A 13544-nucleotide genomic window follows, 5' to 3' on the forward strand; every position below is an offset into this window, starting at 1 on the left:
TAATACTGCCACAAAATACACACTTCAGAAGAGGAAATTGATGCCACTTTGAGGTTCTGTACATCTTTGTTTCTCTTATTTCTCTGGTTTCCTGCAGTTGCATCTAAAAAGGACTTTCCACTGGTTTCAGTCAACATAAATGTTTTCTACCCCTTCTGTGGTTCTCTGTTTGTATACTTAGTGTTTTTTCTTTTCTCTCAAAGTATGTCAGTATGCTTTCCGGTGCTGGTATTCCAGAGAGAAAATTTCAGTCTTTCATTTATGCTGGATCTGCTGAGCCTTGTGCTGGTTCAGGTTTGTGCTTTTGTATATTAGAAGTAAATGATAACTTTTTGTTTCTTTTTCCAACCATCTTAGGAAGACCAAAAATCAAACAGCCTTAGCACAAACTCAGTTTTCAACTACTTCTCTTTTTTTCCGCACTGGACAGTCACTTTTTTCTTTCCTTTTTTTTTTTTTTTTCTGTTCTTTTTTCTGATAGAAGGAAAACCCTGTTCGCAGTTTGACAGCTGATCCTGTTAACACTTGATCATGCATATGAATACATATTCTGACTAGGTGAAAGCCACACATCAAACTGATCATCATTTCTTCTTGTTATGGATATTTGATGCCAAATCCATCTTGTGTAGTGCTTCTGAAAAATGAGGTCAGGTGTGAAAGAAATGATCTGTCTCTTTTCAGCAGGCAAAGCTCTGAAAAGCAGCACAAGCAATTCTTCAGGGTTGAAGAATATGTATGGCACTGAACTGTAGTGCATGTGTAAGATAAGACTCTAGAGTCCACTGTATTTTCTCATTTCTCAACCAAACCTGCAGACATAAAATCACACAGGAAAAAAATCACTCATTCTGCTGGCTAACATCAACTCAAGTCTCTCACGGTATCAAAACAAAGAAGACTTGAGAAGACCCTATTTCTTTCTCTGGGATGAAGCTAGCACTGAATTCTTTTGCACAGGGCCTTGTGATTTAGTTTTTGCCTGTGATTTTTCACAAGGGCAAAACAGTGTTGTTACCTTTCCACTTCCTTCAAAAATATACCAGTATCTAAAATCTGCCAGGCATCTATTTGAATAGCCTGAATGAGCTTGGCTTAGTGTTATGCACACCTTTAATAACTAAAATAGATGCCAGGTTTGTAGGACAATCTTCTTCATTCAGTCATTCAGTCTCTGGACCTGCAAAGTGTTGTAAGTTCAAAGCATTGCTTTAAATCAGCATGCCAAAATACTGACAGCACTGCACAGGGTAATGTTCTGAAAATGTATGGTGTTGTGCCTGTAGTTTATGTACATCCTTCTGAGAAGAAATTCTTCAGTATCACAGAATGCTTAAGGCTGGAAGGAACCTCTAGAGGTCATCTAGTCCAACCCCCCTGCACACGCAGGGTCACTTAGGGCACGTGGCACAGGACTGCGTCCAAGCAGGTTTTGAAGATCTCCAGAGAAGGAGACTCCACAACCTCTCTGGGCAGCCTGTTCCAGTGCTCTGGCACCCTCACTGTTAAGAAATTTTTCCTTAAGTTCCTGTGGAAGTTTTGGTGCTTCAGTTTCTGGCCATTTCTTCTAGTTCTGTCAGGGGCCATCAGTGAAAAGAGGCCAGCACCATCCTGCTCACTGCCTCCCTTGAGGTACTTATAGACACTGATCAGATCTCCTCTCAACCTTCTCTTCTCCAGGCTGAACAGGCCCAGCTCCCTCAGCCTCTCCTCATAGGGCAGATGTTCCAGGCCCCTGATCATCCTTGTAGCCCTGCGCTGGACTCTCTCCAGCAGCTCCACATCCCTCTTGTACTGTGGAGCCCAGAACTGGACACAGTACTCCAGATGTGGCCTCACCAGTGCTGAGTAGAGGGGCAGGATCACCTCCCTCGACCTGCTGGAGACGCTCTTCTAAACGCACCCCAGGATCCCATTGGCCTTCTTGGCCACGAGGGCACACTGCTGCCTCATGGTCAACTTGTCCACCATGACACCCAGGTCCGTCTCTGCAGAGCTGCTCTCCAGAAGGTCGGTCCCCAGCCTGTACTGGTGTCTGGGGTTATTCCTCCCCAGGTGCAGAACCTTGCACTTGCCCTTGTTGAATTTCATGAGGTTTTTCACCGCCCAGTTGTCCCGTCTGTCCAGGTCCCTCTGGATGGCAGCGCAGCCCTCTGGGGTATCGGCTACTCCTCCCAGTTTGGTATCATCAGCAAACTTGCTGAGGGAGCACTCTGTGCCTTCATCCAGGTCATTGATGAACTAATTGAACAGGACTGGACCAAGGACTGACCCCTGGGGGACACCACTAGCTACAGGCCTCCAATTAGACTCTGCACTACTGATCACCACCCTCTGAGCTCTGCCATGCAGCCAATTCCTAATCCACCTCACTGTCCACTCATCTATCCCACACTTCCGGAGCTTGCCCAGGAGGATGTTGTGAGGGATGATGTCAAAGTCTTGGAGAAGTCGAGATAGACGACATCCACCGCTCTCCCCTCGTCTATCCAGCCGGTCATTCCATCACAGAAGGCTATCGGATTAGTCAAGCAAGATTTCCACTTGGTGAATCCATGCTAACTACTCTTGAACACCTTCTTGTCCTCCATGTGCCTGGAGACAATGGCCAGTATGAGCCGTTCCATCACTTTTCCGGGGAGGGAGGTGAGGCTCACTGGCCTGTAGTTGCCTGGGTCCTCCTTCTTGCCTTTTTTGAAGACCAGCGTGACATTGGCTTTCTTCCAGTTGTCCGGCACCTCCCCCATTCTCCAGGATCTTTGAAAGATGATGGAGATTGGCTTAGCTATGACCTCTGCCAGCTCACACAGAACTCGGGGGTGCATCCCATCAGGGCCCATGGATTTTTGGGTATCGAGTTTCCTTGGGTGCTCTCTGACCCAATCTTCCTCTACCCAGGGCGAGTCTTCCTCTCTCCAGGCTTCTTCTCTTGTCCCTAGGGCCTGGGGCTCTAAAGGGCTGCCCTTGGTAAACACCGAAGCAAAGAAGGCCTTCAGCAACTCTGCTTTTTCTGTGTTATTTGTAACCAGGGTACCCATCCCGTTCACCAGCGGACCCACGTTTTCCCTGATCTTCCTCTTGCTGTTAATATATTTGAAGAAGTTTTTCGTGTTATTTTTAACATCCCTTGCCAGATTGCGTTCCAAACGCGCCTTAGCTTTCCTTGTCACATCTCTGCATTCCCCGACTACGTTCCTGTATTTCTCCCAGGGGGCCTGTCCTTTTTTCCACATTCTGTATACCGCTGCCTTCTGCTTGAGCGTTGCCACAAGCTCCTTGCTCATCCATGTAGGTCTCCTGCCCCCTCCGCCTGACTTCTTACACACAGGGATGCCCTGTTGCTGCGTGTGGAGGAAGTGCCGCTTGAAAACTAACCAGCTCTCTTGGGCCCCCCTGCCTTCTAGAGCACTAGCCCATGGGATTCTACCGAGGAGGTCTCTGAAGAGGCTAAAGTTGGCCCTCCTGAAGTCCATGGTTGCAAGGCTACTTACAGCCCTGCCTCCTCCTCGTTGGATCCTGAACTCCACCAATTCATGGTCACTGCAGCCGAGGCTACGCCCCACCTTCACATCTCCTACAAGTCCCTCTCTACTTGTTAGCACGAGGTCCAGTAGCCCACCTCTCCTTATTGGCTCCTCTACTACCTGCATCAAAAAGGTATAATCAACGCTCTGCAGGAACCTCCAGGACTGTTTGTGCCTGGCTGTCTTGTCCTTCCAGTTGATGTCAGGTAGTTGAAGTCCCCCATGAGAACCAGGGCCTGTAACCGTGAGGCAACATCCAGCTGACTGTGGAAGGCCTCATCAACCTCCTCATCCTGGTCAGGTGGCCTGTAGCAGACACCCACCACAGTGTCTCCCACATTAGCCTGCCCTTTAACCCTTACCCACAAGCTCTCAACTCGCTCATCACCCGCTCCCAGGTTGAGCTCCATGCATTCCAGTTGCTCTCTCACATAAAGAGCAACTCCACCACCTCTCCTTCCAGGCTGTCCTTCCTAAAGAGCACACAGCCTTCCATGGCAGCGCTCCAGTTGTGTGAGCTATCCCACCCTGTCTCTGTGATTCCAACGAGATCACGACGCTGGGACCACACACAGGTCTCCAGTTCCTCCTCCTTATTCCCCATGCTTCACGCATTGGTGTACAGGCATTTCAGGGAAGTAATAGAGCCTGCAGGTTCCCCAGGAGGGGTGAAAGAGGACCCTCTATAATCATATCCTATCCTCACGTCCCCACTACCATACTCCTGCTGGATGCCATCTGACTTTGGCTGTGTGGTACTGATTGCCCTGTCTGTGTGGCACTCCTCTTCTCTCTTCTTGCCTAGTTTAAAGCCCACATAACCAGTCAGTACTGTCATTCAGATGGGATACTTGCTGCACAGAATCCACATTGGCACAAAGCTGAAGGTGGAGGAAGGGAAAGGTTTAGAATAATTGTGATTCTGGGAGATGTTTCAGTTTACTATGGCTTCTATAACCGTGCCCAAACTCTGCTTCCCAAAGTCTAAGGAAGCGGACTATTTATTATGAGAGAAACATGGAACAGTTTTTGGTTGTCTTTTTTTGCTTAAATGTGAAAAGTTGCATATGAAATTCCAACAGGATTTACTTGTAGGAGCCTGATCCAACTGGGAAGTAAGCACACTATAGAGTGTATCTGCTACAGTGGGTCTGAAAAAATTCAGTGAGAGTTTTTTTGCTTTTTGTTTTTTTTCTGTTTGATTTCAAATAGTCATCTTTCATCCAGATTCAAGTGTCAAGTGAATTTGATGTGCCCAGGTCCTAAACATAGTGCTTAAAGGGTAAGAAAGAATGCTTAGCATTCTTGGCAAAACTATAGTAAGGAGTCACTGCAGTCACACAAAAAAAGGAAGAATGTTTTCTGTAAGGCATACCAAGATAGAGAAGAAAAGAAATATGATCACTGGAATTAGCTCATGAGTAGCATGTGGGTAATGTGGCTTGAAGAAGCTTGCACTACTGTGGTCTATGTTGTCCCTGCTGGGTAGAACTGGGGAAAAAGAGCTTTGTTGTCTGAGACTGGCCCTTCCAAGTCCACATTTAGAATCAGGAGCTTGTTTTAATCACACGGGCTTCTGTTCTCAGACAGGTGGCTAGGATATTTTCTGGATGGAAGATAAAAAGCTAAAAGATTCTTCAATACTGTGTCTGAAAATACTTCTTAACCCAAGAAAAAGTTATTGGCATAACTTCCCTTTCATTTTGCTTTGTGCTTGCAAGAACCTAGAAGTCCTCTAGCTTTTACTGATGTAGATTTCTGACAAACCAGATGTTTTGTTGCTCTTTGCAGTGAAGTGGTCAAGAATTAAATTTCCTTCTAGACACTATGAGCTGTCTTAAACCCTCATCTGTGTGAAAGAGGCTCTTTCTTTCAAAGCTTCGACCACTTTTCTTGCAACCTAAAATGGCAAAATTTAGAACAGAAATTAATTCAATCTGCAGTGAATTACATGCAAATGAAAAATATTATTCTTGCAAATGTGCTTACATGGGCTTTTGTTAAGCCACTCTTTGGGTGTAAGAAGGGGAAGCCCTGGTCAAACAGAATGACTTCAGTCTCCTTCCTTTCCTTTCCCTTACTCCTGAAATGTCTGTTGTCTTGTTTTTTTGTTTGTTTGTTTTGGTTTGTTTCTCTTTGCTCATAATGTGCCTATGCACTGGGGAATGACATTCAACAAAATGTCATGCCGCAGTAAAGAGCCAGCAACACCAACTTACACCAACTTAGTGATGCCTCTCAGATTTACCACAGCTGTTTGGGCAACTGTATGCAAAATTGCATTAAAAGTATGCAGCTCCTTATTTCTTTTTGTTTAAGCCAGCTTATTTAGCTTAGAGAGGAGAAAAAGACAGAATGAGTGGCAGGTGCATAGAGATACCATACCTATGACAGTGCTTTACTATGACAGTAGAAATGTGACATGTGAATCATTTATTTACTTTCTTATCCAAGCCTTAAATAGTTTGCTATCATTTTAGGCCCAACAAAGAGAACACTGGAGAAGTGAGTGAATCTGGAGCATCTGTTGTCAAACATGGTCTTAAAGCAGAAAAAATCTTCATGCAGGTTCACTATTTGAAGGTGAGTGTTGTGAGCAGTTTTTTAATGGAATTGATTTACTGGTATTATAAAAGCTTCCTTCTTTTAGACATCAGCTAATTCATAATTTCTTCCTTGTTCTTGCAGGGTTACTTCCTTTTGAGGTTTCTGGCAAGGACAATAGGAGAGGCTTCATACCTTTCATCATTAAGAAAATTTGTCCATAAGTTCCATGGGCAGCTTGTCCTATCTCAGGTACTCTGCTTTTGGGAAAAAAAAGAAAAAAAAAGGGAAAAAAATACTGTTTTGGGTTGTATTTTGAAAAGAGAACAGAAATTCCAACTTGGCAGCACTGCTGAATCCCCTGTCTTCCGGGTCAGTACTTCTCTTCAGACTGTTACATAAAACAGACACTCTGCTTGTATCTAATTTGTAAGCAATGGATAAAACTTTTTTGAAAGTATCAGCTCAGTACTCTGAAAATCTAGTATTCTTTAGTGATGATGTTCTCCAAGATAAAGTCCTATGCTGTACTAGAGTTGTCTGCTATTCTCTCTTACTGAGTTTCGGTTGTGGTCAGTCTCTGCCCAGAGAACTTTCTTTCCGCTAGAGGAGAAATGTGGAGTAGGAATGTAACTGAAAACTTCTCTAAATAGTAACAGTGCGTGCACATTGCTTTCTGACTTTATTTCCTTCCTCCCTGCTTACTGCTTCATTCAGTGTTTAAAATTGCATCTTTTGGCAGGATGGCGTCTTTTCCACCAAGTCAGTGTCCCATCACTCCAGGGCCACCTTTATGGCCATCTATGACCCACCTTTATCGCAGTCTCATCGTAGTCACTGTATAGGTTTTCTCATTACGTTTCTAAAACATTTTTCTGTTCTCCACCATTGAAGAATTACTCCACAAGGGATATTTAAGATCTCTTCTCTTTATTTCAGTATATTTTGCCGCAGTAGCAGGAAAAGTTACACTTTTGAACAATATTTCTCATAGAACAGGATTTCTTAGTGTATTTGGGAAGGCTTGGCTTATAAACAAACGAATAAGCAAAAACTGAGTTAGGAATCAGAATCTACTCTCTATCCTAGTCCAACTAGATATATTAATCACTTGAGCTACAGTCTTAGTTCGTTCTCTTCCTGGCACAATTGATATATAGTTATTTCACACAAAGTATATCAGCTTCAGAAGGAAAGGTCGAGTGAACCATACCTCAGAAGCAACCACTAGGTACAGTGTCCACCTGGGATATAAACCAAGGTTTACATCGGCCACCCAAGCCTTTCTCTGATGATTGGTTTTAGTGTCAAAGGAGAGAGTTATTGTGTCCTTCATTGTTTTGTTCAAAACAGAACAGTGAAGGACGTGATACTCTATTTGACATAACTCTGAACCTAATGCTTTAAGAAACCTTGTCACTGGTGATAAAATCTTATCCTTGACACTGCAGTTTGTTGCTTCTTTGGTGCTGGAGACACCTTCTGTTCAGGGGGGCGTCCATGAACTAGACTGCTGAAGTTAAAAACAGGCCTGGAACAAAACAGTTGGCATAACTAGAAAATGGCAGCATCATAGGAGTAAGAAGTAGCAGAAGAGAGAAGAAAAGTGTTATTAGTGAATGTTTTAAGTTGGTTTCTTTACTGAAGACTTGTTTTTTGGACTGCGTTTTAAATTGTAGACAGGTTTTAGATGGTCAGCGTTAGAGAAGGGGCTGCAGATCTTGAGGAGATGAGGTCTATCACACTCCTGTCTTTCCCAGCTCCAGTGAGTCTTTGCTCGGTGTGCTGGCTGTTCTGCATCTCATCCTTCAAGATCTGTCTGTCCCTATGTATTTTACAAATAGCCCACACACCCGTGGGTTCGTTTGGATGTCAAGTTACCCAGAAAGGAGCTACCATGCGGTAGCTCTACCGCAGCAACTCTGGAAGTACAAGTAGGGAATTAGTGTTTCCATCGATGTTGTTGTTTCCCGTACCATGCCACTGAGACCCTATTTGGCACAGTGTGGAAAATACCAGTGGCTGTGGCAGCCCATACTAGGGAGCCCGAAATCATGAATATGAAGCTTCGCTATTACACACCTGGAAGTTTTTTGAAAAATATAGATATCCTGAACTTGCTGAAAGCAAGAAGCAGTCCAGTGCTTTAATCTGGTTGTAAGAAAGGTGCAGATATTTTTGTGAGGAAAAGGTCAACTTTTAGGTCTCCTAGTTGACATGAAATCAGTTGTGTCAGTACCGTGTGTTAGTACTGCAACCTGTTAGTCCTAGCACATTATACTATCAGTCCCTGTGGCAAGATAGCATTGCAGTAGAACTGCTAATCTACTAGTGATGTCTCCTTTTGGTCTGAATGCAAATTTGCAGACTAACTCTAGACTCACAAGCTAAAATACTACATCTGCTTCTGAGCCCAGAAAACATCCATTTTGGTAATTTTTTAATCAGTATTTTTTAATTATTGAAGCAAGAAAAAAAGGTGTTTTTATTTAAAATTTCTTAGGCTGCTTTTTACTTGAATGTGTGCAATATGTGCACAGTTATGTGCTTAGATTAGATCAAAAATATATACTTTCCTTCGTTTCAAGATGTTAAAGCAGGTCTGTGTGGTACGATGTAGAAGCTTTATAGTATGTTATGAAAGTATACTGCTCATGTGTGCTAAATATTCTAACCTTGAGTGTGATGCTTTGAGCTTTCCTAGATGGCTATGCTAGAGAATCAGGTATAAATGGGCCAGAAGGTCTTAGGGCCTCATGGGCCACAGGGGCCTTATTTCATTGCAGCCTAAATCCAGCCCCCCTAGAAACTGGTCTACACAATAGAAAACTGTGGGTTAATGAATGAGTGGCAAGACTGAAGTTTGGTCTTCAGAAAGAAATGCACAGAGAATAAGCTATACCTGACTGCAAATGTGTTTACTTTCTCTGTAAGATGACTTGGCTTAAAGGGTATTTTTATGTAGGTATCTTTTATAGGTAGATAATCGCAGTAGGAATTGGAAATGCAAGAGCAATGAAGCCAAATTAGTACTCAAAGTTTATTATTCAATTTCAAATTCTCTCTTTTGTGGTAAGTTTAAATATTGTGTTGTACCTTCACCTTGCCCAAAATAATTATAAAGGTTCTCAGCCTTAGGAATTATGGGAAAGAGGGAAAGTTAAAATAATTGCCCACCTTCTGAATACTAGTCTTGTTTTCAGTGGTGTTTGTAGTATTTTTCCTAGATGAGAGCCGCAGGTGCAAGGAAATGACTTCAGATGTGAAACATTAATCAATTTGCTTTTTTACTTCATTTTGACTGCGTGCTCAGTATGTTTTTAGTAGTAGTTTTTGTTTATTTTAGTTGAGTTAGCAACAGACGAGTAAAGCAAGTCTGGAATCTCTGAGAGGGATTTTTAAAAAAGATCTTCATTTTTTTTCTGTGAGAGAATTCACTTAGCTGCTTTAAATGAACTTTTAAAACAATAAGTGGAGTGTTAATGACTGTAAAAGTAATTAGGAGTGCACAGGGCTGGTATTCCTAATGCTGTCTAAGCTATTGTTCAGTCTGATATTGAAATAAGACCTTGGGAGTTGTGTTATTTTCAGACTTTCGTCTTCACAGTTGTATCTACTATAGTAATAGCCCAAGGCCCATTGTGTTCACCTGTTCTGATGGAGTTATAATTTGCTATAGTAAAATGACAGTTAAGGCAGCACATCAAAAAATTATGAGCTATGCTGTACTTGAAAGTTTTAAAGGTGCATTTGTTGCACACATACAAACCCCTATGTGTATTGCTACATCAGGGTGTCCCACACACCCATTTTCATCAGTAGTTTCCATTGCTGTCAATTTCCTAAAGGAATTGCTACCTGCACGTGCAGATCACTGTTCGTCTGCCTGACTAGAGAACCCTTGTAACTTGAATGGGAAGTCTGAGTGTGTGGCGCACGAGTGTTTCGATGTACCAATCTTTAGCATTTTTCCTTTAAATGAAAGTTTATCTAAAAATTCCCGCCTGCCACTGGGCTTTGCCATCCTGTGGTGGCCATCCTGTGAGCTGGAGCCAAGGGTGCTGATGTGAGCAGGGCTCGGTGCTGGCACTGCTGCTCAGCGCCCGCAGCAGCCTGCAGCAAGGGGGTCTTTACCTTCTGCAGCGCTGCGGGACTGGGAAACATGAAAGAATTCAGCTCAGACTAAGTCAGTTTTCAGTTTATGTTTTTGCACAAGATTCCTACCTTTTTGATGTTGTTGTTAGCTAAGCCCTGTGCAGCCTTCGTTCAGTTTCCTGGTGCGTACACACAGTCTTTAATTACAGTATGGTCACAATTGCCTCTCCCCCTGCCGCCACCAAGACCTTTGCCTCATTTACGTGGAATAGGTGTTCCTCACATATGAAGCAGCTCATTGATATTTTTTTCTCTGTTCTTTGTCCAGTGCTTGGCACTGTGTTTTATTTACTGTACAGCATTTCTGTATATCTTTGTAAGTTTTAACAACTATACGGAAATTTTTTTAAAAAGCCCCTCTTGATCAAATATTTTAACTTGAGATTAACTGTATCTAAAATATTTACGTATCTGGCAACTGTTTAATATATAGACCAGATAACTGTGTTGCATATTTTGCACAAACCACTGCATTAGTGTATATCTTATCCCTATTTCAAATACAAGTATCTTGAAAAATGGAATGATGAATTGCATTTGACGTATAACTAAGCTTGGATTAAAAAACGTGATTGATATATTATGAGGCAATATTGTTTTCATTGTGAGAAAAATTCCTATTTCTTTTTTCTGATGTACTTTTCTCAAAATAAGGTAGACATTGCATTTTAAAGGACAGAGGGAGAACACAATGCAGTAGATCTAGAAATAGGCCTCAAGAAGTAAACAGAGAGGAATGAAGTCAGGAGAACCCTAGATGTTTTATAATAATATCTAATATAGATAACTGGTTAAAAATATAAATAAGAAGTCAGTTAATTGTGTCACAGGTTTTAATAACTAACCATATAGGTATGTAAAAATCCAAGTAGCTTTTGGTATCTGTCCCAAACACAAAGATATTTTTATAAAGATATGAAGAGAAGAGAAGCACTAGGAGTAGAATGAAGAAGTAAAGAGAAGCAGTAATTGTACTGCTATCAGGAAAGTGTCCCATATGTCTGAAAATGTACCTTGGACCTTTCTAATAAATCCTTCCCACGGTTTGTGAGATTGCTAAGTTTCGAATTTTCAGCTTTCAACTGTGGAAGATATTTTGCATTTTGTTTTTTGTTACTTTATTTACTTCTCTGCTGAATTACACTTTTCCTGTTTGCTTAGCTTCCATTTAGCATCCTTCAGGCTTAAAATTACATGATAGCTTTTGTGCAATTTAGTCTGATAGGAAAAAAGATTAATTCTTTAGTTAAATTCTGACCAGAACAAACACACGAGCGAGTGGGCTTCACTTTGCCTGCTGAATCACAGCTCCAACTTTTGTTTGATTTTGTGGAGTATATTTTAAATAATCACAGTTAAAGGCATTTTCCATATCATTTTCTGCTGGATTGTCATATATTGAAGTCTAATGAATAACGGAGGGTCCTGTCTAGAGCCATTGGTATAAAATGGACTTAAAATGTAGTTCCTCATCTTTCCTAGTGTGTGTAAGTGTATTATATGTTTATACACATAAAATAGAATCTTTGTATTTTCTGAAGAAATTAAGGAGATTCAGTTGAGTTTGAGGCAACATAGATTCCAGGGTCAAAGTGTTCAGAGAAGACGCAGATGCTTTCGTTTCCCTGCCCAGAACCTTGTTTGAACTTTCCTATCAATAAAGCAAGAAAAAATGAAAACACTTTTTCAGTAAATTAAGTGATAATCAACATACTTCCTCCAACTTACCTGCTCTGAGGTGTTCTGATATGCAGGAAATAGCAGATGTTATGCATAAAAGACCTATGGCTCTAACAGAAGCCCTCTTACAAGTATAGATGGGGTAAGTTAGGACTTGCTCCCCGTAGTTATTAGCCCTCTGGCAAAGAAGACAAATATAATGGTTTTGGCTGGACAGTTTCATTCTTGTGCATTAGCTTAGAATATGATGAAAGTTGCTTTGTGCAAATCTACTCTATTCTGAAGGAAATTGTAGTCTTTGGAGGAGAATTGTGCACTTTTTATCAAAACCTCATACTGAAGGTTTCAACATGTTGCTATTTTTGTTAAATAAAAGAGAGATGAATAGGGAGGGAATTTAAAATAATCATGATCCTAGGAAGGATACTTATTTGCATTATACATACTTTTCCCCCTAAAACAAAGAAGTAATGTTTACCATTCAGTTAAGTCATTTCCAAATTCTGTAATTGTTGGGATAGTTTAACTTTGAGTCAGTAATTTCCATAACAAATTGTATGTGGATACATTTGGAGTTTAGTTGTTGACAACTGAATGTCCTTTTAGATAGTCTAGCTTCAAGTCATGAAACTTCCATTTCTTCTGTGTACCCTCCATTCGTATTGAAATTAGAGAATCTAAATGAAATTTTGTACTGGCTGTAGAGTACTTGAAATCATGTCGATACCAGTTTTCCACAAACAAGAGGCTGTTATCTTCCCTTTAATGTTCTGTGTTTCCTATTTAATATCAACAGGTGTGAACAGAGAGAGGTGTCTGTCTGATTCCCCACAACAGTTTAAAAACAGGAACATACTAGGGGGTTATTATAATACAAACACTGGCATTATCATACAGTGTCTGCAACGATGAATAAAAGATCTTCTCAACCAGACTTGCCCCCTTCCTGCTTCAAGCAGCCTCCTTTCCCAGTTCCTCAAGGTTGTTTCTCTCTATCCACTCCTCGGTCATAAGCTCTTCTTTGACTTGGACATGCCACATTCATTAACAGTGCAATGAAACTTTCTCCTTGATCTCAATTTACAGTCTGTTTCCAGATTTGATCTGGTCAGCAGCAGCCCGCAGTTGCAGTTGTGTGGAAAATTGTTGACTTCAGTCTGGAGCATGGTGAGAGTAAAGAGTCTTCAGGGAATTTAGTTATGACAGTCTTGCAAATCCTTTGTGAACATGTGCGAACTCCTTTTTCAAAGTCTTTTTTTCAATTTAGCCAAATGTGAATAAAACTCCACAAACTTCAGAATAATAGTTTCTGTTATGTCAGAATGTCAGAAAATATTGTTTTCCAGCCTCTGGGTTTTTAGCCCAGAAAAAAAAAAAACAAAAAAAAACACAGAAGTAAGTAGGGAAGGTAAGTTTATGTAACAATAAAAATATCATTGATTCATTAATAATGCAGCACAGTGGTGGCATGTGATTCCTAACTTATATTCTCTTTCTGTCTTCACTGAGCTAATTGTAGCAGAGACAGAAAAATATGTATTTTGTTTTATGATCTGATCAAGCGTTTATTTGCCCTGGCCATACCACAAACCTTGTTTCAATGTAAAGTGACTGAAACCTCTTAAAGAAAATGGCATTAGA

General features: G+C 41.3%; 1 protein-coding gene across 1 annotated transcript in view; it reads left to right on the forward strand.

Annotated features, from left to right (window-relative positions):
- The window catches only part of LOC104574598 (aminopeptidase O (putative)), a 134380-nt gene that overhangs the window by 19245 nt on the left and 101591 nt on the right, over positions 1 to 13544 (forward strand). Inside the window, exons 5-6 of the mRNA XM_088525674.1 lie at positions 6005 to 6107; positions 6213 to 6320. Coding sequence (XP_088381800.1) covers positions 6005 to 6107; positions 6213 to 6320 — 211 coding nt within the window. The remainder of the gene's footprint in view (positions 1 to 6004; positions 6108 to 6212; positions 6321 to 13544) is intronic.

The sequence above is a fragment of the Tinamus guttatus genome, unplaced genomic scaffold, assembly GCF_059628265.1.
Source record: "Tinamus guttatus ecotype Peru unplaced genomic scaffold, ASM5962826v1 Tinamus_guttatus_pri_ptg000236l, whole genome shotgun sequence".
Lineage (NCBI taxonomy): Eukaryota > Metazoa > Chordata > Aves > Tinamiformes > Tinamidae > Tinamus > Tinamus guttatus.